The sequence below is a fragment of the Capsicum annuum genome, chromosome 6, assembly GCF_002878395.1.
Source record: "Capsicum annuum cultivar UCD-10X-F1 chromosome 6, UCD10Xv1.1, whole genome shotgun sequence".
Classification (NCBI taxonomy): domain Eukaryota; kingdom Viridiplantae; phylum Streptophyta; class Magnoliopsida; order Solanales; family Solanaceae; genus Capsicum; species Capsicum annuum.
In genome coordinates, this window is record NC_061116.1 from 132,602,367 (window position 1) to 132,625,009 (window position 22,643).

Here is a 22,643-nt window from a genome sequence, read left to right on the forward strand (position 1 = left end):
CTGAGTGAATCTAACTATCATGACTAGGCAAATAAGAAAAAATAACCTAGAGTTTTGTGTTTCTACTGGGATTTGAACCCTGGTCTCCAAGGTTTTCACCACTTCATTAACCAAGCCATTGGGTTCTCACATTTTCATTTTTAAAACCACCTTTCCAAAAGGAATAACTTTAATATTACAAGACCGACTCCTTGTATAATCAGAGTCCTGTATGATGACCTTTATATCATTTCCCGCAACCTTAACCCCTGAATAGCATGTTGAAGGTCCTCAGATGCAATTTCATTTGTTCTATCTGCTGTAGTGAATTGAATTTGATGTCTCTGCATGTGTATTAGTAAGGCATTTTCTTTTGATTTTTTCTTTAGCAAACATCTGTCATGCTTTCACCCTAAGTTGCTCGGACTTGGGTGTGGGTGTCTGATACGGGTACGGATCTAGAGGTCTGATTCTTCACGGTCTCAATTTAAAGATTCAGGAATATGGATCTAGGGATGAATACGAGTGCGGAAATTCGGCAAAAAATAATTGAAATATCTAAAAATAGAGTTATAAAACATAAATTATGAGATATTATGCGAAAATCTTGAGGAGAAAATATTGTTCAAGAAGAAAATAATGAAGTAAGATAAAAGGAAACAGCAATAACATAGAAATTTCTATATACAAGATATTCCATTTTCTTCAATTTCACTTTAGCTTTTGTTTTTCACAGAATTTCTTAACTCTGTCCGAACTTTCCCTGTCGATTTTGGTCAAAGTACCCAAAAGAGGTTGACCACATCGGCTACAGATCCCAAACCCACACCCATGTCGTTTTGACATAGGTGCGGCACCAAAAATGAAAAGTCCGAATAACTTAGAGTTTTACCTCAGTGGTAAATTATATTGCACAGGTTTTTTGGTGGAAAAGGCTTTTCTTGAGTTACTCATCATAAATTTTTTATTCCATTTTGTTGACATGACTTCCTGAGCACTCTATGTATGCATAAAATTTGAGGTGTTCATTGAAAGATCTCTTTCTACAAATGCATTGAATTTCAGAATTAAAGGCTTACAAGTTGCAGAACTCATTATCGGATGACCACCGTCCTGTATGCTGATTGCTGTTATCGGACCAATAAAGTGTCGCACCTTGTCACTTTCTTACACTACAATCAAGATTGAGCTTGGATAATGATGTCTGTTTAACATTCTTTTGGGTCCCAAAAGGATCAGCGAAAATGGGCTTGCCCTTTTAATTTTTTCATCAGTAAGTAAGAATGACACAGGTCTTGTCTTCCCATATGTAAAATATCTCATTTCATATTTTTAGAGAGTAATTGAGATAAAATAGAACCAAGCGACACAAGGAATTGTTGGATTTGTTGTGTAAAAAAACATAATTCTTCACACACAAGTTTTTCATTTGTATCAAATTTCCCTCTTATTATAATCAAAATAATCCTCTGTTCCACTTTACTCCTCTTAAATACCAGACTTGGTTCATTAGTCAGGATTCAAACACGTGGCATGCCCTTACCACACATCTGTCTCTACAGTTCTTTTCCATTAAGCCAAGAGCTATAACACTTTTTTGCTGGGTTTCAGTGAGATTGTAGGTAACGGATCCTGCAGTTACAACACTCATCTTCCTCTTTTCCTAGTGTCCCATATGTTAGGGTCAATTGACACGTCGTAGCAGAAAGTTTGAAGTTATTACTATCTTTGGCTTCAAATTTCAACTAAAATACACTGGTTGCAATTTGAGAGTATATGATACTGCGCAGCTGTTGGGAAACGATTACATACTAGTAATTGTGCATATTGCATTGAGTTGCACTCTTGAGGAACTTGATTTTATTACACTAACATCTTACCTTTTTTAGGACCTTCAAAATGGACTAGATCTTGGTGTGGTATCCCCGGAAGTGCTGCAGAACTTTTTTGATCTAGAGCAATATCCTTTCATTTCAGAGTTAACAGACCGTTTTCAGGTGTGCTGTGATAGACATCTCTTCTTAAGATACCCTTTCACCAAAAAAAGGAGAAAAGAGAAGGAATAAAGAAAGAAAAAATAAATAAAAAGAACATTGATTTTTTCTACTTTGTTTTTTTGTTTTATGCTTGTACATGTGTTTAAAGAAAATGCTAAGTTGTTTGTAGCTGAAAAGAAGCTTGTTTTAATGCAGGGTTTTAGAGAGAGATTGTTGGCTGATCCTAAATTTCTAAATCGATTAGCTATTGAAGAATCTATATCAATAACAACTACTCTGTTGGCGCAGTATGAGAAGCGTAAAGAGAATTGTTTTGAAGAGCTTGATTATGTTATTACTGACACTGTCAGGGGCATAGTTGTGGATTTTTTCACAGTGTGGCTTCCTGCTCCAACAAATTCTTTCTTGTCAGTTGCTGATAATGTTGATGCACCTGAGAGCATCGGAGCAGTGAAAGATCTCCTGGGTTCCATCCCAGATAATGCTTTTCAGAAAAGTCTTGTTGGGAAGGACTGGAATGTGAGTCACAGAGTTGCCTCTGTGCTTGTTGGTGGCCTTAAATTGGCCGGTGTAGGATTTATTTCTAGCATCGGGGCAGTGGCTTCATCAAATATCTTGTATGCAGTGCGCAAAGCATTAAACCAACCTTTACTACTGTCCAAAAGAACAAACGGTCTCCAATATTGAAAACGGCACTTGTGTATTCATCATTTCTTGGTACATCTGCAAATCTGCGTTATCAGGTAACATCCACATATACTTGACAGTTTAATCTTTCATACCATTGGTTTCAAATCCAAGATGATGATCATCTATTTTCATTGGATATCTTGGTTAAACATGTACTGTGCCAGTATATTTTTAAACAACACTTTGGGTAATGTTCCTTGAGCCGGGGGATTAGGGCCAGTTTGGATCGCTAGTGTAGGGAATTACTTGGAGGGGGTTTTATTCCTGTTATGATTCCGTCTTCCGTGTTCCATGTTTTATTACGAATCTGTGTGCTTTCCTTTGCTTTCCTCTGTTTTATATTACTTATGGGTGCCGTATTTATGTTATGTAATCTACTTCTGTGCTTTACTATGTGTTTGTGTGGTATCTCGTGTCTTGAGCCGGGGGTCTATCGGAAACAGCCTTTCTACTTCATCAGAGGTAGAGGTATGGACTGCGTACATCTTACCCCCCCGACCCCACTAGGTGGGAATACACTGGGTTTGTTGTTGTTGTTGTTGTTGTTTGGGTAATGTTCCTTTACCATTTCTATATAAACTGTTTTTGTTTTGAGCCAGGGGTCTATCGGAAACAACCTCTCTATCTCACATCTGAGGTAGTGGTATGGACTGCGTACAACTACCCTCCCCAGACCCCACTTTGTGGGAATATACTGGGTGTGTGGTTTTGTTGTTTACTTTGGGTAATGTTGCTGTTGGTTTTATTGGGGACTGGGCTTTTATCTTTAGCTCCTGCAAGTTTTAAGGAATTTTCTGCATGATGTTCCTGCCACAATGATGCAAATTGGAGACTGAATTTTGCTGTCATTTTGTAAGAAAATTGACCTTTAATCCATGGTTTATATCCCTTTCAAGTTTGAGAAACAACATCAATTAACACTGAACTTATTCTGGTTCTTCATGGAGCTTGTGTAATTATGATTGTTAATTGAATTCGGTCCCTTCATCTTTACTCTGGAACCAATTTGGATTCATGTCGGGGCAATCTACTACAGAAGCCAGAAGAAGCCATCCATCTGGTGAGGAGACCGATGGAGAAATGCCGTGAAAAGAAGCGGGACTTACATATGGTGTTCATTGACATTGAGAAGGCCTACGACAAAGTTCCGAGGGAAGTCCTTTGGAGTTGCTTGGAGGCTAGAGGTGTACCGGAGGCTTACATTAGTGCGATAAAGGACATGTATGATGGAGCTAAAACGCAGGTTAGAATGGTAGGAGGCGACACAGTGCATTTCCATGTGGAAATGGGGCTGCACCAGGGATCAACTCTTAATCCATTCCTCTTTGTTGTGGTGATAGATGTATTGATGTGGTGCATCCAAGATGAAGTGCTTTAGTATGTTATTTGTAGTTGACATAGTACTGACTGATGAGACACGTAAAGGAGTGAATGATAGATTGAAGGTGTGGAGACAAACTCTGAAAGTTGAAGGGTTTAAGTTGAGTAGGACCAACGTGGAGTATTTGGAGTGCAAATTCGCATGAGGAAGGTGTGGAAGTGCAGTTGGACACATAGGCTCTTTTCAAGAGCTATTATCCAAGGTAATGGGGTCATTGATGGTGATGTCACTCATCATATTTGTGCGGCGTGGATGAAGTGGAGGCTTGCCCCCGGAGTCTTGCGTGATATACCACCAACACTTAAAGATAAGTTTTATAAAGTGGTGGTTAGACTGACATTGTATAGGCAAAGTGTTGAACAGTAAAAAACTCCTATGTTTAGAAGATGCATGTCACATAAATAAGAGTGTTGAGATGGATGTGTGGACATACTAGGTGTGATAGAATCAGGAATGAAGTTATTCGAGATAGGTGGGAGTGGCCTCCGTGGTGGACAATATAAAGGAAACGAGATTGAGATGGTTTGAATCAGATGTCCTAGTGAGGAGGTGTGAGAGGTTGGATATATAGTAGGTACGAAGAACGGTAGAGGTAGGCCGAAGAAGTATTGGGAAGAGTTGATTAGACAGGGCATGCACATGCTCAGATACCGAAGACATGACTTTAGATAGGGGGATACGGAGGACCCGTATTAGAGTAGAAAGTTAGTCGGGTAGGAGGGTTGTCGTGCATGAATCATAATATGGTAGCTTAGGGTTTAGCCGTAGATATCTTTCATTGTTCTTGTTTATTGTGTTTCTATTATCACACTATTTTGTGGTTGCTTATTGTTTTTCTGATCAGTTTTGCATTATTTCCATGTGTCACGACCCAATTTTTCAGGTCATGATGACACCTACTATAACCCACCTGTAGGTAAGCCCGTAGTCTGGATTGCTAGTAACAGACTATTAAGAGAATGAAAGAAAATAGCGAAATAAATATGATAAGACTTACATATAAGGCAATCCCAAAATCTGGTGAAGTTGGTGAAGAGCTTCTAATACAACAAGAGTACGAGTTTAATACTGAATAAATATACAGGTACAACCCATCTCTAAATACAACATAGAGGCCAGCCTAATCCATAAGAGGGAGAATAGCAGTACTCTGAACACCAAGAGCTCACCCCAAATCTCCGATCCATAGCTGCTCTACATGATGCACACAATAACGACGAGAACACGTACTATGATTTGCACGTTGCAGAAGTGTAGTATGAATACCAAACACGTGGTACTCAGTAGACAACTGCCGTCTGAGCTCCAAAGATAATGCAAACATAGATAACATGCAAATCAGGAATATAACTACAGGCCACTAGCCAGAGAGCTAACATAATAAAGCTAAGAAACAATAAGGATAAACTATCTATTCTAGCTGTACTCGGGAACTAAAGTACTCTACCGTATATCATTGGCCAATTTACAAATAAAGGATGAAGAAGGATATATAGTAGCATACAAGGCTAAGAAATATATATACAATATGAATAAGCAAGGGAATAGAAGGATATATGGTAATACCATAGAGCGCTCTTTCTCTCTCTCTATATATATAAGCATACTAGGCTAACTCAAGGTTAACAACCTAAGGTAGCCAACCCTAACCTCTCCAGGAAATCCTAACCAAATAGGAAAGCTGACACTAGCATAATCTGGGTCTGTAGTCATAATGTCTTAACCATGAGTGCACTGCCCATAATATAAATAACCATAAAAGGAAAGAACTCAGAACCGTACCTCCAACCTCAGTATCAGTCCATAATCAGCTTGTCACGCACTAACTATAATAACAACAATAAAGTAATCGGCTAGTCCAGACAAATAATACCTAACCGGGGCCCCATAAATTTGAAAGGTTTAATCAACGCTCGACAAACAACAATCATAGCCTATACCTATGCAACCCCTTATAAGGCTGATAGATATAAGCACCAAACAACATACTCGTGATAGGCGATGCACATGCATGAATGAATGCAAAGTAAATCCATAATACCATAATTGATCAATGTGCCATAACTTACCCAGTGTATACACCTTCTCCAACTCGATGGCTCGCAAAGGCATGACCTAGGGCGACCTCTCTTCTCCGGCACAACGACATAAGGACGAAGGGGCCCTAGGGGATTCAGGAATATCCATATACACTGACCTGGTCCTGATTCAGGATTTCCAGTCATCATCACAGTCTGCTCTGTCAAATACCAGAGAGATGTATATATAGTAAATGCACGGACTCGAAGAGTGGTTAAAAGTGTAAGCTTGTAAATCCATTGCTCGAGATTAACTTCAAGACTAAATCATCGTAATCGAGTAGAAAGGGTTGGAATCTCTCACAATCGAAGTAAATGGTAATGGTAAAAGAGTGGATAAACCATGGACCGAAATCAATCTCGATCTAATTTTCAAAACATCATTTTTAGTTTCAAAAGCTCGTAAATTATTAAATAAGGTGGTATGATTCCCTTTTTATAAAGAACCCATTGTAAGAGTGAAAAGTGGGAATAAGTCCCTTTTTAGAAAGCAGTAGCAAAATCATGATTTAGTCGAAATCGTACCACTAAGTGCGCATGAACGTACCAAAGTCTATGCATGCCATCACCGGTATCCACACAATATAATCATAAGCGGCCTAACAGTATATAACCAATATAGCAATAGTACTATAATCCGGGAAACTATGATAGTCCACTAGTCAAGTAATAAACTATATACTAAAGGATGCTTAGCATCAACTGTGGTTAACATGCTTATAATCTAGGGTGATAGGCTTTTATTACTATAACACGCATTTCATCTTAAGGGTTGGTTCACCCTTCTATCCCTAAACTCATAAAATAGGCTAAGTCACGGTATCCTACCTATAATCATATCATATCATATCATCCTTACATAACATGCAATATATATCATGCACTATCTCATGAAGAAGAGTAAATTGAAGACTACCTCGATGCCGAACCGCAAGTCTTGAGTCGTCCACAAATCGTCTGCCTTTACACCACAATCTTGAAACGCCGCCACGCTATCAAAATAGTAATTTACACGTCATTAGGAGTAAAACAAAACCCATATTGTTATATAAAGGGTCACGTTGGAATTCGGGTCAAGAACGGGTCTGCGGGGCCCGCGAATGGAATACCAAATTAAATTCGTCACGAGATCCCTCGAAGGACAAGGAATGTGTGCTCAAAAGTTGAGCACAAATGGTGCGTAAATCGGGGCCCAAATCACCTCCGAAGGTCTAGGGATTTGAAGACCTAATTTCTAAGAATTTGAAATGAAATAAGATGGAAATTGACGGTAAAAAAATGAAAAACGTCCAAGGAGTGTTAGGCTAACTTTCCTTAGCTTCAATGGATTATTTCCCACTTTTTCCTCTCTTCAAGCTCCCAAAATAGTGTAGAAATGATGAGAAAATGAATGGGAAATTCGGGTGAAGGGGATTTCCCTAGGTGCCGCTAAAGTAGTGCCTAGGCTGCTAAAGCGGACATTGATCGCTTAAGCGGTCAAATGGACGCTTAAGCGATTGCACCTGCAACCTGATGCATCAGATTTTCTAAGTCCAAAATGGATTCCGATCGGGTGCTCGTGATTCGCTCGAAACTCCGTGCTCACAAACAAATTATGCTACTATACCACATTCGATATTCCAGACTCAATGGAACCATCAGAACTTTCATCCGAGATCGTTTCAATTAAATATGGGGCCCACACCTATAGTTTCATTTTCATAGAATCCACTCAACAACCCAAAACGAGTTTGGAAGCCTCGGGACCTGAACCAAGGGTCCCTCTAGCCTAAAATCAATGTTCCGAAGCTGATGGCGTTGTTGGAATCCTCATCCGAGGTCGTTTACGAGTTTTGGTCCGAGATCAATTTCTTAACATCGAAAGCTCCAAAACAGGGAAATGTGCCTAAAACCCAAACGAACTATCCGATAACCGAACCGGCAGTTCCGACAAGTCACAAATGACCTGTAGCCATTGTGGGAAGACTTGAAACGCTGAAAATACGCGTAAATCGAGGAAATGACCTAGTGGATCATTACACCTTGTTCGTTGCTTTATTTTCATCACTGTTTCCTCTTTTTGTACCTAGATTTGCTAGATTTGAGCCGAGGGTCTTTCGGAAACATCCTCTTAACCTTCCCGAGGTAGTAGTAAGGTGTGCATACACTTTACCCTCCACAGACCTCACTTGTGGGATTTTCTAGGTATGTTGTTGGATCCTTCATCTTTACTATTGTAATATGTTTGACACGAGCGTTCGCTCAAATATTGTAGTAGCATTTACTTTGGAAACACCTATCTGACAATGATTTCCTTAACTTTCTATTAAGGTGCTCGAGGTTCAATCGAAAATGATAATATTCTTGAAATGCAGGATTGGTAGAGCACCGGCTTGCAGATCAATTTTCTGACCAAACATTTCTTGTAAATGTGCTATCTTTTGTTGTTCGAAGGATCAACTCCTATTGGGGAACCCAGGTTAGATACGGTCTAAAATGCTTTTGAAGTTAAATCTTTTTTTTTTTCCTTTTCTTTTTTACAACTAACCGACCATAAACTACTTTCATGAGCATCCTAGTAATCAGTCATGCAGGTTAGTGATGGAATCTAAAAGATTAATCTTCGTGAGGGTCTCCTCAGGGTAATGCCTTTCATTTATTCATTCTGACCCAAGGGCAAGCTCGTTTACAGTTCGAAGCTCAATGGAAAATGTGCCCGCCTCTTTACCATTCTCCACTTGAAACCTTTTATTTAGATTTCCTATCCTATATTGCTGTGTCCTCCGTTCTTTATATTTGTTCCATCCGTTTCCCAATTAGCCTTAATTCTCTTAGAAACATAGCAGGAGATATTACTTTTCTTTCAAGAGAAGTTTCCTATCCCCATAGAAGCTCTGAAGTAAATATGCAATGAACAGTAATGTCACCAAGCAAAACCAATTAGATTCTAACCAGGGTAATGTACCCTATTAATCCAAGCAAATCTTCCATTAATGAACTGAACAAATAGTCAAATGCAAACACTAATTAAGGGACTAAACTGTAGCAACATAATACACTGGAAAAGAGAGGGAGAGAGACCGAGAAGAACAGGGAAGGGGGAGATGAACCAGAAAGGGGATGAGAGGGACCCGAGAACTTCTCAATGCTATTACTTACCTAATTCTGCCCTTAGCCAATTAATGCCTCACATGCTCCTCCCCTGGGTCTCGGACATTATTTTCTTACAAACTTGTCCTCCATCATGGCCTGTTGTTTTACCAACCATTCATCCACTAATCATCTCATTATTAATATGTAATTTTTCTGTTTGCTAATGATTAGTACTTCTGTATCTCTTCTTCCGCAGCAATGGATCGACCTTGCCCGGCTTACAGGATTGCAGGCTCGGAAGAGTCAGCAAGTTTCTGATCTTCCTCCAGATTCTGCAAATCCAGCTGCAGTCGGTTGCAATACATCAGAAGATACCAATACTGATGAAATCAACAGTCAATAGTAGCACTTTTACTTATCTTCTCTACTTTCTAGCATAACTTGTAAGCCGCAGTTTTGATTCTCCTGCTGTATACCATTCACTTTTTAGCTTGTCAGTATACACAGTTGATAAATTTTGATACACGTCCAGTAAAAAATTGTTATTCGGACACTCTATCTACTTTGCCTAGAATAAAGGTAAACGGAAACTACATTGGAGCACTGTTTAGCTATAACCAACTACAGCGTTGAACTAGATACTTCTCTTACCCGGTAGTTGTAAACGCTCAAACTTTGCTTTAGTTGCACCTTGACTTTTTAAGTGACAGCGTAAAAGTTGCATTTTTGCTTGAGATAAAGTGAAAGGAATTCCAACAAGTGAGAAATTATAAATAGTGAACGATGAGATAAACTTTGTTTGTCATAAGTGGCTGAATGCAAGACACTTTAACTTGCAAAATCTGAGAATCCTGAAAGTAGTCAATGGGGTCCAATCTCTCAAACTACGTCTACGGGGAAGGCATTCAATAATTTGACTATTCAAGAAAGGAATACAGGAAAGAGGATGAAAACATTTATGCAAAAGATGCACAGATTCTCCAAAACCGCTGCTACAGAGGGTTTTAACAAGATATCGTTTATTTTAGAGTGCATTGTAAAATTAATTTCATGGAAGACTATGCTCTGCAAGTAGGCATCACCATTTATCATCCTCATGTGGAAAGAGGGATTCCTTTGGTGGTTGTTTGAGAGGAGATATCCATCGGGGCGAAGCTGACAGAATGACATTCGCTTTCTTAAGGATCCTCCTTAATTCAACTAGTTTATTGTCAATTCTTAACAAAATGCCTTTCATTTTTAGAGTACATTGTCTAGATTGATTCCTCCGGATGTGTCTTAGTAAAGTTGCAAACAATATATAGCATCTAAAATGACACAAGCAATGGAACATTTACAAGACCAAGAAAGTGAGTAATGAAGTTCCCATTCATTAGTATTCTTCAGCAGTTGTTAGAACTTCGGTATGATAGGATCCTGCCGCATCTTTGATCTCTCTTGAAGTTTCTCTTTAACTTTCTCCAATGCTACTTCTAAATTTTTCATCTGCACCATCATTCCTTCAGCTTTTCTTCTCCTTTGATTGTACCAAGAAATTATGATTCAGTTGCAGAACACGAAAGGATCATTACTATACCTGTTGCCTGGCAAACCTATTGTGAATGAATAGTCCGCTGAACAGATCAAAGCTATCTTTAACTGAGCTCTCCTTCTGCATGTTGTCCAATTTTAGTGTATAATAAAAAACAGGTCCCAGAAGTTGAAAATTATTTCTAGAGGATGAATGTGCTGGCATGCTTAATCTTTTGCAAGTGCAATCTAGTAAAATAATATTCTTCTGTGGAGTCAAAATGTTGCATGATTACCACTTGAACAAGTTTCTGAAATCCTTTTGTGTCTATGGGCGTGGGTTCAACGTCCATTTCCGACAAGATCCTGTCAAGTGAAGAAGATCAATACTGTAGTAGACTTGGTTGTTGTATTTAGTTCTTTTACTACATATAATTTTAGTTGCTAACAGGCAGGTCACGAAAATAACCTGCCGATTGTGTGAGTGAGGAATTGACTTCGAGCAGCCAATCTATCATGCTCTTCACAAGTCATTTCGAGCATTTTGCAACCCTGCAATAGAGATTGCTCAGATGGGGTTCTCTTTACTCATTTTTCCAGTCAAATTGGAATGGTATAGGAAAAATTTCAGCTTAAGGAGTTTGTAGCAGAATGAACCATAATGAGAAAGCAATAAAATCGAGGAAGACAGCTATGGCATATCTGCAGTACTTTGTTACCTCACTTGAGAAGACGTGCAGAAAAAAAGAGCACAGGGGCTGATCTCTAATTCGAACCATGTCATACATAAAAGTCAAGTCTGTCCATCCATCTTTCCCACTTTCTGGTCCAAACATTGGGTGCGTACACAGCAAGTCGCACTCTTCGGGCAGTATCTTTTAAACACATGGTATGAAACTATATATTGTTAGACAAAATATGGAACCGTTGACTTGCAAAGTGCATGAAGCAGTGTGAATTGCATACTTGCAAAAGGACATCTTTTGGGTGTTCTTTCACAGAGAGCACATCAACGAAAAGTGTAGGCCGCTTGAGACAATGGAATGGCATGGACTCCACGACTCGTGATAGAGACAGGATCGACGTGCTAATTATTATGATTTCATTATCCGATTCAAGAAATGCACCCATATCCCTAAACGGCCAAAGCTAGCAGTCAATAACTGGTAAGATTTATTCATTCTTTTGTACTATCAGCAAAGTTGATCGTCTGCATATATATACCTGAAAAATAGGATGCCCAAATTTGAGCAAAGCTCTGAATAATCTGATCTTGAAGTTGCCCTGATAAAATGGCCTTGTTTAATCAGGTTTTTGGCCAAAAACTGCGCGAAAGGACCAAATCCAATTATGCCGATTCGTAAAGTTTTTGCTTGGGAACAAGAAGACGACGAAGGAGACATGGGTGCGACAGAAAAAGATAAGACGGCGGCGAACGTGAGGGAGAAGATGTAGCTGATGTGGGTAATTGTCCTGAGTAAATTTGTGACGTCCCTTCCCCCTCCCCCCCTGCGCCCCCTCCCAAAAAAAGAAATTGATGAAATGGTCTCCAGGCGGACGAGTAAACGCGGGAACGCTATTAAGTAGTGTTTGCTCATGAAAATTAAAAATTTTTACGGTTTAAATTAAAATTGGAGTTTTGAGTTACATTTGATCATATATATATAAATTAATGTTGTTTTGATTTTTTGTGATAGAAATGAAAGTGAAAAAAGTTACCTGTTTGCACTTTTTTAAATATAATATCAAAATTATATGGCGTTTGCCATGAAAACTAAATTTGTAAAGTTAAAGAGTTGAAATTTGAGCTGAAGTTGAAGTTGTGTTTGTTCATAAATATAATTAGAATTGTTTTTGAATTTTATGAGAGAAGAAAGGTAAAAAAAGTGAAAACAACGTTTTCTTGTTTTTTACATTTCCAAATTTAACTTCAAGTTGTATTTAAAAATTTCATGGTCAAACATTATTTGGAGTTGTATTTCGTATAAAATGAAAATTACATTTGAAAATCTTATGGTCAAATATTACAATTTTTACTAAAATGAAATAATTTTTCAAAAAAAAAAAAAAATTCTCATCAAACACTGAGTCAAAAATGAAAAGATACTCAAGTTTGTTTTTATCTTTTGTTGGCTAACCAAACTGTTCTTCTTATATTAGACATAGTAGTATGTGTCAGCACAAACTCAATATATTCACTCTCTCTGTTTCAAGTTATATGACACACATAAAATTTTAAAAGTCAATTAAATTTTTCTGACTATAATTTAATTCTTTTAAAAGTATTTAAAGTAGTTTATTATTGTCACTTATAATACTTTTTACATAATTTTTAAATGTACAGATTATTGAAAATGCATTTATTTTCTTTATTCAAATTTATGTAACACAAATAAAATTTGAAGAATTATCCAATTTTTTCTTTAATAGTAATTTTTTCTAAAAATGTATGTTTTAACTTATTAATTGTTGCATGCTTATAAGTAATTTCTAAATATATAACTCATTGAAATTTCTTTTAACAATTGATACTTATCTGAATTTCTTTTTAAAATATCAAAGAGTTACAATAGCAATTTATTTCGTCTATCAAACACATTTAATCACAAAATTATTTCTATTGCCACAATTTATTGCATCACCTTTTTATTTTTGGAGATTCAAATTATGTACTTTTTGTAATATACTAAAATATATTCTTTAAATTATATCATTACGAGAAGAATTATAATTACAGTTTTTTGAATATCTAAATTATAATATTTGAAATATTAAATTTAATTAATAAAAATAGAAAGTAATTATTTAAATTTTTATTGTAAAACTATGATCAAATATCATTCCACCTCCAAACTGAAAATTTTCAAATAAAATAATTTTATTTTATTAAACTGTCTAAGCACTTATTCAGATACTCAACTTTATCTATATTATAGAAAGAGGGTTTCAACATGGCCTGCTTCTAGCCATTATTAACAAAGTTTAAGGGCAATTTCATCATTGAAAATTATCATACATGGCTTGCAATCAATCCTAAGTTCTACGTGTTCGTTTCATAGTACTCCATCATAAGCCGACATGAGTGCTTAACTAATTGAGTTCGTTTGACTGCTTCTCCGAGCAAATTTCTGATAATCTTCAGAAGAGATGCTTTCCTCTTCAAAAGTAAAAAAAGAGGAAATATGGAGTGCTACATTTCCTTTGCTTTGCTATTGCTTTTCCTCTGTTTGCTTGGCTTCTCTGTTTTTTTATCGCTTTGATTATTCAAAAGTTAGATTAGAGTAATCAAGTTAGATATTTGGGAGATTCTTGAGACGTGAAATTGTATTTTGACCTTCTATTTTCAAGTTTGATTTTTGCTCTATGCAAGGTAACACCATAGTTTGAAGTTAGTTTTATGATCTGTTTAATACCGCATAGCATGACGATGCGGTGTTGTTTTTATTATTTGATGATTTTTCTATAGCGGTGTACCGTGTACGGGTTGTTATTTCTCTATGATTTGCCATTCATGTTTTTACATTGATATGATTAGGTTTCATAGATTTAGGACCCCTTTGCTTAAGTGAATAAAGTGGAGAAAAGAACATGAAAAAAATGTCTTTGCTACTATTTTGTGGCTGATATTGGATGTCTTCTCATATTTTCAGTTGTTTTTTCATATTATTACTGTAGTTTTCAAGTGTTTATTTTAGGTTTATTGACCAAAAGAAAACCTATTTAGAAGTCTATCGGACAACCTTAGTTGTTTTGGAGCATTTTCTTGTATGTTTTACTTCAAGGCTGCATAAGTTGTAGGAAGACATATGTGTCGATTGTGCAAGATGTGCAATATATTTTGCTTTCCCCTCATGATGTTTCCCTTGGAAACAACTGATAACTAACTTTAATAATTAGTCGGTTCTTGAATGGTGCTTAACATAATTTCAGTGAAAAGGTCTGAATTCTTTAAACTTCCTTAATTCATAGGGTATTTTATAAGCTGTTAGAAACTAAAGGAATGTCTCAATATATAGCATTTTAGTTCTATATGTTGGTAGACATTTGCACGCCGCACACTTTTTTTTTTGTAATTCTGGAGAGCTGTTTGAATGAGATTTTATCGGTGATTGAAGTGACGAGAGTTGTAACAAACTCTTAAATCTCGAACCCCAAAGGAAATCCACTCCATTGTTGGCCTGTGGTTGAGTTGTGGTTAGATTTCAACGATGGAGGAGAAGGGGATGCAAAATATCACAAATATGTTATGGATAGTCATACAACCCATTTAAACAATTTGTTTTAGTACTAATTAAATGGGTCAAAATGGTAACAAGGATAAACATGTTTTTGACTTGGAATTCTATTTAGGGATAGTGCCAAAAGTTAAAACTTGGTACTTAAATCCTTAAATGTTTAGACACAAATGGGCTTGAATTATAGATTTTGAACATGTCTGATTTATGCATTTTCTTATTTTAGTTCGACTATACAAGATAAAATTTCAGCCCACACATGATCAGTTTTTAAAAAATCTTGCAGGATATCCTCATTCGTGAACAAAAAGGACAAAACGATCACATTCATAAACAGGTCCGATTTGTGTTATGTATAAGATCCTTTTTCAAGGATTGTTTGTTATGCCTTCAACTTTGATTTCGACGGATACTGAATCTTGTGCTTAGATGGATGACATAGCAACTTCATTGATGAACAGAACAACAACGACACCCCTCTTCGCTAGAGCCATCCAAAAGTCTATTGATTCTCAATTTTGGTATAGCCTCAAGAATGTGTATTGCTTATCTTATGGAATGTTTGAAAATTATTGTCTTTGCGTTACAATATTTTTTTGACATACCAAAGATAACCCGACATCTTGAAAAATCTTCATTTTTCTTCAATTTCTTCAGTTTTATGAGCTAAAAATGAACTATGTTTTCATCAAACCAGCTTTCGGGTTCGAGTTTTAGAGAATCCATAATAACCATTGGAAGTTGATGCTCAGATCTTTGTAAAGAGCCGAAAACTGAGGAAGAATGCTAAAGGTTAGGAGATCGGTGAAGAAACGTGTCACTCAATAGGCTTCTCAAGAGGACAAGTAAGTAAATTATGAAGCTTGACATTATTGTAAGACTTTTTGGACGGGAAACTTCCAATTCAAAATCAAAGCTTATTTTAATCCTGTTTTGCTTTGCCTCTTTCTATTTTCTAGACAAGAGCAAAGTATCCTGATGTCTCCACAAACTAAATGCCTTAATTACACTGTACACGTATATTGAAAAGCTTAAAACTGGAACAATGCTCTTAGCTGAGAGAGCATGTTCTACATCGACCTTTAGTTTTATATAGAATAATATAGATCGTGAAATCATGCTTACAGGAATTGTTACCAGTAGAAATATGGGTCATACTTTGGTTTGGAGAATATCTAATTACCTTTGAATGACTTTAGAACTGGTCAACCTCGAGAGGCTCACCTTCTGCTTAACCTGAAGTATAAATTACACTACTTTCTTTGTTTCGACTTTATTGGATTACTAACTGATGTAAGAAATAAAGACTGGCTTGACGTAGAGAAGAACCTAATGGAAGAACAAGGGTACCTAAATCGTTTGCGTTGTAGCTTGAAATACAATGTTATCTACTTTATACGGAGTGCAGTTTGAGGTTATGATCACCGATCACGCCAGTTTCATCACGACTTTCATCTCAAATCAGATAGCAGGAAAAATATTGTGCTTCACAACACAAAGGACCTATGAATTTTTGTGGATGTTGTGATCACCACTTTTTTTACTGGTGGGTGATAACTCCATTGATATTCCTGAGGCGAATGTTATAATACAAATTTCATCCTGTGCTGGTTCAAGACGACAAGAAGCTCAACGTCTAGGGTGTATTCTTTAGGCCAAGGTGTGTTTTTTTCTTATTCATAATTGGATCCCTTGAAATGTCGATTAAATTATGATAATTGATAAAATATCTGTAGCAAGTGATGCTCCAGATAAATCCTTATACAAATAAGAATGTGGTTTTGTTCTGTAAGGCCATATATATGACGAGAAGATGTTTAGTCTTCTTCCTAGCTATTTTCAGGTTGATATTTCTCCTGAGACATGAGGAAAAAGGCAAGCATATGAATAACCAAGTTTAATGTTGGTCTTTGAAAAAATGGAAAATACCTAGGAATGACGACATATAAATTAAAATTAAAAAAAATATATTGCAGAAGTTGAGACACAACAATTGCAAAATTGGCTTTCTAAGTTACAAGGAGAACGACAATGCTACTCAATCATCCCCAAGTATGATTGGTCTAAACTCCAATTGTTCACTGTATTGTTCACTCCAATTCTCCATCTAGACTGGTCTAAACTATTTGCTACACATAAGATGTGCTGTGATTTTACTTTTGATATTGATGCAAATATCTCATCAATTTTCGCTCCATAATGTATTAATAATACAACAAGGACCTTCGCTACAGATGCCAGGGTCTTAAGTTCAAAACTTTGATGACCCTTTTGCAAACCTTTCTCTCTTTTTTATCCTATAATTTTTTTCCACTCTTAGTGTTTATTAATGACTTCTCCCATTTCTGTTTTTTTTCCAAAAATTAAAATTTTTGTTTGTTAAAGCATTCATAGTTTATGTTACTTTATATTTTTTGACTTTCTAGAAAGTTTTTTTAGCAAAGTGGATCACAATGTGCTGTCATTTTGTTCCTGCATCGTCTTTTGAAAATAATTATAATATAAGACAATCAAGTATATGCATGGTGTAACGCCCGAATTTGGTACCCGGAACACTACACGGTGCTCATGACTCCGAAGGACCACAAGCTAACCCATGACTGATATCTATAACTGGGCATTGCATAATATACTGTATAAATGCGGAAAAAGGCTGAAAGTCCATAAGGTTCAAATATCTGATAAAACATAACATCTAGAAATGCAGTATATCAATACCAAAACAAAACTAAAATAATTGTCTGAACATGTTATAGTCTGGAAGCCTCTAAACTGTCTAAAAACTGTGGAGTTGATGGGACATGTCCCCAACTAACTTCGGACTACTGAAATAATAAAGTAACAAAATAATCGTTCTATCCTCGAATGATGAGGACTCACTGCTAGTCTGGCTGCTGAATGTCTGATCTACTAAGGATGCCTTGGAGCTCGTGCATCTGAACGTATGGTATAAAACACCATAGTTCAAATGTATCAGTACGTTTGAATGTACAGGTATGCAAGTCAGGTAGGCTAAATGTAAGGGGTTTATATGCATGAATAATACTAACTGACTTAATAACATGAGCGTGAGAATACATGCATGAATACGTGAACTGTAACTGAGATCATGACATCATTGAGTCTGAATACTGATAACGTAAGTTTTCGTATAACTGATATACTATTATCTGAATGACTGTGCCTGACAGTCTTGTTTCTGATGGAACTAGTTGAGTTCCGTACTGAGCTGGGTGACTGTATCTGATAGTCCTGAATTCTGTAGAACTGTCCGAGTTCTATTATTGAGACTGAGACAAGTAGTCATCTAACCGACATGCCCTTAATAAACTATTATAGTTGAGTTGGGGGTTCAATCTGTAACCCCAATTGAAAGGGTGTCAATACCGTGCCACTGGTAAGGACAAGCTGTGAGTGATCCCTCATCTAACAGGTACTCTAATGAGAACGGTGGGACCCTCATATAACAAGTTAAACCACCTCATCTACCCTCATCTAGCAGGTTTGATGTTTCAACCTACGTTGTCTACGTAGTTCTGGAGCGCAAGGATTGCTTCTAAGAATCATACCCTCTACTCGCAGGTGAGTTCCCATCCTTGGACTCACTCGGTGTTGAATCCTGCTCCCATCTGATTAGACACTGAATTAATTATACTGAACTAACTGAACTGAGTTCATGGAGTTCCATTAACTGACGGAATATTACTGAGATCTGATAACTGACTGAGGTTACTGAGTTTTCCCGAGTCATGAGACTGGCTGAATTCTACTGAACATGGCTTGACTGAGAGTATCTTGAAAATTGGCACTGGCTCTAGGCACACAACTAAATCGTCAGGTACAAGTACCCCAGGACTCGATAGCATGAAACTGACAAGACATAACACTTCTTGACACATGACCATAGTCAACAATTCATAGTACAATCATTGGGGATTTCATGAAGTATTCACATGCTATAAGCTTACACATGAATAGGAATGCATGTAAACATATCATAATTTTATAAGACTAATCTCATGAGCATTATGTCAATCCATTACAAAGTATAATAATAACAGGGGAGTCATATCAAGCATAAGGGAGAAAGATCGATTCATTAATTTGGTCAAAGTTGAGTCCTAAAGCATGATTCTTATTCTCTTAGGAATTTTATCAAACGCCTTGCATGCATGCTTAGGAATGAATATTGAAATAATACTTCATGGCAACATTTTACACTTCCAATGCAATAATTTCAACCACATACTAACATATTTTCATGATAATCATTGAAGACTTCAACTTGGAAATCAAATAACAACATAAACATGGATATAATTCAATTCATACCATGGAATCCAAAGTTTATATTTCAAATAGGGTTTCTTGAGCTTCATGGGTGAACGGAACCCATGAATCAACACTTGACTTACCCGGGTGGATGATTTCTTGAAGATTGGCGGAGGAGAGCTTGAATTCTTAATTTGGAATTTAACGCCTAGGGTTTATTGATCTTGGGAATTGATCTTTGAGAGAAACCCTAATTTGGTGTTGTGGATGAATAATGAAGTTATGAGCTCTGGTCTGGTATAATTAGGGGTTAAAACGGATGGAAAAAGACCCAAATATCCTTTTAAAAATGACTTAAAATCGCTGATCGAAAGTGGCGACGGTTTGGGCGACGGTCCATCGCTGGCTCGACGGTCCGTCGTCTTGACCGTCGCACTTGGCCAGAACATGAACTTTCTGCCTCGTCTGCGACGGTTTGGGCAACGGTCCGTCGCTAGCTTGACGGTCCGTCGCACTTGGCCAGTAGAGGGGTTCACTGCCTTAGTCGCGATGGCTTGGGCGATGGTCCGTCGCTAGCTCAACGGTCCATCGGCCTGACCGTCGCTTTTGGGCAGTTCCGGTAGTTCTTTGTAAAATGTCCATAACTTTACTTCGATACCGGATTTGTATAAAATTGGTATCGTTGGAAAGATAATTCAAGTTCCAAGGTCGTTTATGAGTTTTGGTCCGAGACCAATTTCTTAACATCGAAAGCTCCAAAATAGGGAAATGAGCCTAAAACCCAAACGAACTATCCGATAACCGAACCGGTAGTTCCAACAAGTCACAAATGGCTGTAGCCATTGTGGGAAGGTTTGAAATGCTGAAAATATGCGTAAATCGAGGAAATGACCTAGTGGGTCATTACACCTTGTTCGTTGCTTTATTTTCATCACTGTTTTCCTCTTTTTGTACCTGGATTTGCTAGATTTGAGCCGAGGGTCTTTCGGAAACATCCTCTTAACCTTCTCGAGGTAGTAGTAAGGTGTGCATACACTTTACCCTCCACAGACCTCACTTGTGGGATTTTACTAGGTATGTTGTTGGATCCTTCATCTTTACTATTGTAATATGTTGGACACGAGCGTTCGCTCAAATATTGTAGTAGCATTTACTGCGGAAACACCTATCTGACAATGATTTCCTTAACTTTCTATTAAGGTGCTCGAGGTTCAATCGAAAATGATAATATTCTTGAAATGCAGGATTGGTAGAGCACCGGCTTGCAGATTAATTTTCTGACCAAACATTTCTTGTAAATGTGCTATCTTTTGTTGTTCGAATGATCAACTCCTATTGGGGAACCCAGGTTAGATGCGGTCTAAAATGCTTTTGAAGTTAATTGTTTTTTTTTTCTTTTCTTTTTTACAACTAACCGACCATAAACTACTTTCATGAGCATCCTAGTAATCAGTCATGAGGTTAGTGATGGAATCTAAAAGATTAGTCTTCGTGAGGGTCTCCTCAGGGTAGTGCCTTTCATTTATTCATTCTGACCCAAAGGCTAGCTTATTTATAGTTCGAAGCTCAATGGAAAATGTGCCCGCCTCTTTACCATTCTCCACTTAAAACCTTTTATTTAGATTTCCTATCCTATATTGCTGTGTCCTCCGTTCTTTATACTTGTCCCATCCGTTTCCCAATTAGCCTTAATTCACTTCGAAACATAGTAGGAGATATTGCTTTTCTTTCAAGAGAAGTTTCCTATCCTCGTAGTAGCTCTAAAGTAAAGATGCAATGAACAGTAATGTCACCAAGCAAAACCAATTAGATTCAAACCAAGGTAACACAGGGTAATGTACCCTATTAATCCAAGCAAATCTTCCATTAATGAACTGAACAAATAGTCAAATACAAACACTAATTAAGGGACTAAACTGTAGCAACATAATACATATAATACACTGGAAAAGAGAATGAGGGAGACAGAGCGAGAAGAACAGGGAAGGGGGAGATGAACCAGAAAGGGGATGAGAGGGACCCGAGAACTTCTCAATGCTATTACTTACCTAATTCCGCCCTTAGCCAATTAATGCCTCACATGCTCCTCCCCTGGGTCTCGCATATTATTTTCTTACAAACTTGTCCTCCATCATGGCCTGTTGTTTTACCAACCATTCATCCACCAATCATCTCATTATTAATATGTAGTTTTTCTGTTTGCTAATGATTAGTACTTCTGTATCTCTTCTTCCGCAGCAATGGATCGACCTTGCCCGGCTTACAGGATTGCAGGCTTGGAAGAGTCAGCAAGTTTCTGATCTTCCTCCAGATTCTGCAAATCCAGCTGCAGTCGGTTGCAATACATCAGAAGATACCAATACTGATGAAATCAACAGTCAATAGTAGCACTTACTTATCTTCTCTACTTTCTAGCATTACTTGTAAGCAGCAGTTTTGATTCTCTTGCTGTATACCATTCACTTTTTAGCTTGTCAATATACACAGTTGATAAATTTTGATACTCGTTTAATAAAAAATTATTTTTCGAACACTCTATCTACTTTGCCTAGAATAAAGGTAAACTGAAACTTCATTGGAGCACTGTTTAGCTATAACCAACTACAGCGTTGAACTAGATACTTCTCTTACCCGGTAGTTGTAAACGCTCAAATTTTGCTTTAGTTGCACCTTGAGTACCTTTTTAAGTGACAGTGTAAAAGTTGCATTTTTGCTGAGATAAAGTGAAAGGAATTCCAACAAGTGAGAAATTATAAATAGTGAACAATGAGATTAACTTTGTTTGTCAGAACTGGCTGAATGCAAGACACTTTAACTTGCAAAATCTGAGAATCCTGAAAGTAGTCAATGGTGTCCAATCTCTCAAACTACGTCTACGGGGAAGGCATTCAATAATTTGACTATTCAAGAAAGGAATACAGGAAAGAGGATGAAAACATTTATGCAAAAGATGCACAGATTCTCCAAAACTGTTGCTACAGAGGGTTCGAGGGTTTTAACAAGATATCATTTACTTTAGAGTGCATTGTAAAATTAATTTCATGAAAGACTATGCTCTGCAAGTAGGCATCACCATTTATCATCCTCATGTGGAAAGAGGGATTCCTTTGGTGGTTGCTTGAGAGGAGATATCCATCGGGGCGAAGTTGACAGAATGACATCCGCTTTCTTAAGGATCCTCCTTAATTCAACTAGTTTATTGTCGATTCTTAACAAAATACCTTTCATTTTTAGAGTACATTGTCTAGATTGATTCCTCGGAATGTGTCTTAGTAAAGTTGCAAACAATATATAACATCTAAAATCATACAAGCAATGGAACATTACAAGACCAAGAAAGCGAGTAATGAAGTTCCCATTCATTAGTTTTCTTCAGCAGTTGTTAGAACTTCGGTATGATAGGATCCTGCTGCATCCTTGATCTCCCTTG

At 37.2% G+C, this 22,643-nt stretch overlaps 2 protein-coding genes and 2 long non-coding RNA genes across 5 annotated transcripts; 3 read left to right on the plus strand and 1 right to left on the minus strand.

Annotated features, from left to right (window-relative positions):
* The first annotated feature begins 841 nt into the window (after positions 1-841).
* LOC107874282 (protein RETICULATA-RELATED 6, chloroplastic) lies at positions 842-9,753 on the plus strand. Its single transcript, XM_047414428.1, is given in 8 exon segments — positions 842-896; positions 1,045-1,094; positions 1,662-1,793; positions 1,869-1,976; positions 2,172-2,607; positions 2,610-2,724; positions 8,475-8,583; positions 9,454-9,753. Coding segments are annotated over 8 exon segments (1,152 nt in total). The 3' UTR covers positions 9,601-9,753.
* A 629-nt stretch (positions 9,754-10,382) lies between these two features.
* On the minus strand, positions 10,383-12,142 carry LOC107873327 (arogenate dehydrogenase 1, chloroplastic). The gene is made up of 7 exons (XM_016720130.2): positions 11,931-12,142; positions 11,673-11,841; positions 11,426-11,581; positions 11,176-11,258; positions 11,003-11,072; positions 10,774-10,848; positions 10,383-10,682 (listed from the first exon to the last, which is right to left on the minus strand). Exons 1-7 carry the CDS (start codon positions 12,107-12,109, stop codon positions 10,590-10,592), a joined length of 825 nt encoding a protein of 274 aa, XP_016575616.1. The 5' UTR covers positions 12,110-12,142; the 3' UTR covers positions 10,383-10,589.
* Positions 11,731-12,434, plus strand: LOC124899713. The gene is made up of 2 exons (XR_007057180.1): positions 11,731-11,872; positions 12,017-12,434. It is a non-coding gene; the product is annotated as an uncharacterized LOC124899713 (long non-coding RNA).
* Positions 12,435-13,511: 1,077 nt separating this feature from the next.
* On the plus strand, positions 13,512-21,744 carry LOC124899714. Of its 2 annotated transcripts, XR_007057182.1 has the most exons (3): positions 13,512-15,786; positions 20,458-20,561; positions 21,452-21,744. It is a non-coding gene; the product is annotated as an uncharacterized LOC124899714 (long non-coding RNA). The 2 variants fall into 2 exon arrangements; XR_007057181.1 differs by lacking the exon at positions 13,512-15,786 and having other exon boundaries at positions 19,276-20,561.
* Positions 21,745-22,643: the final 899 nt, after the last annotated feature.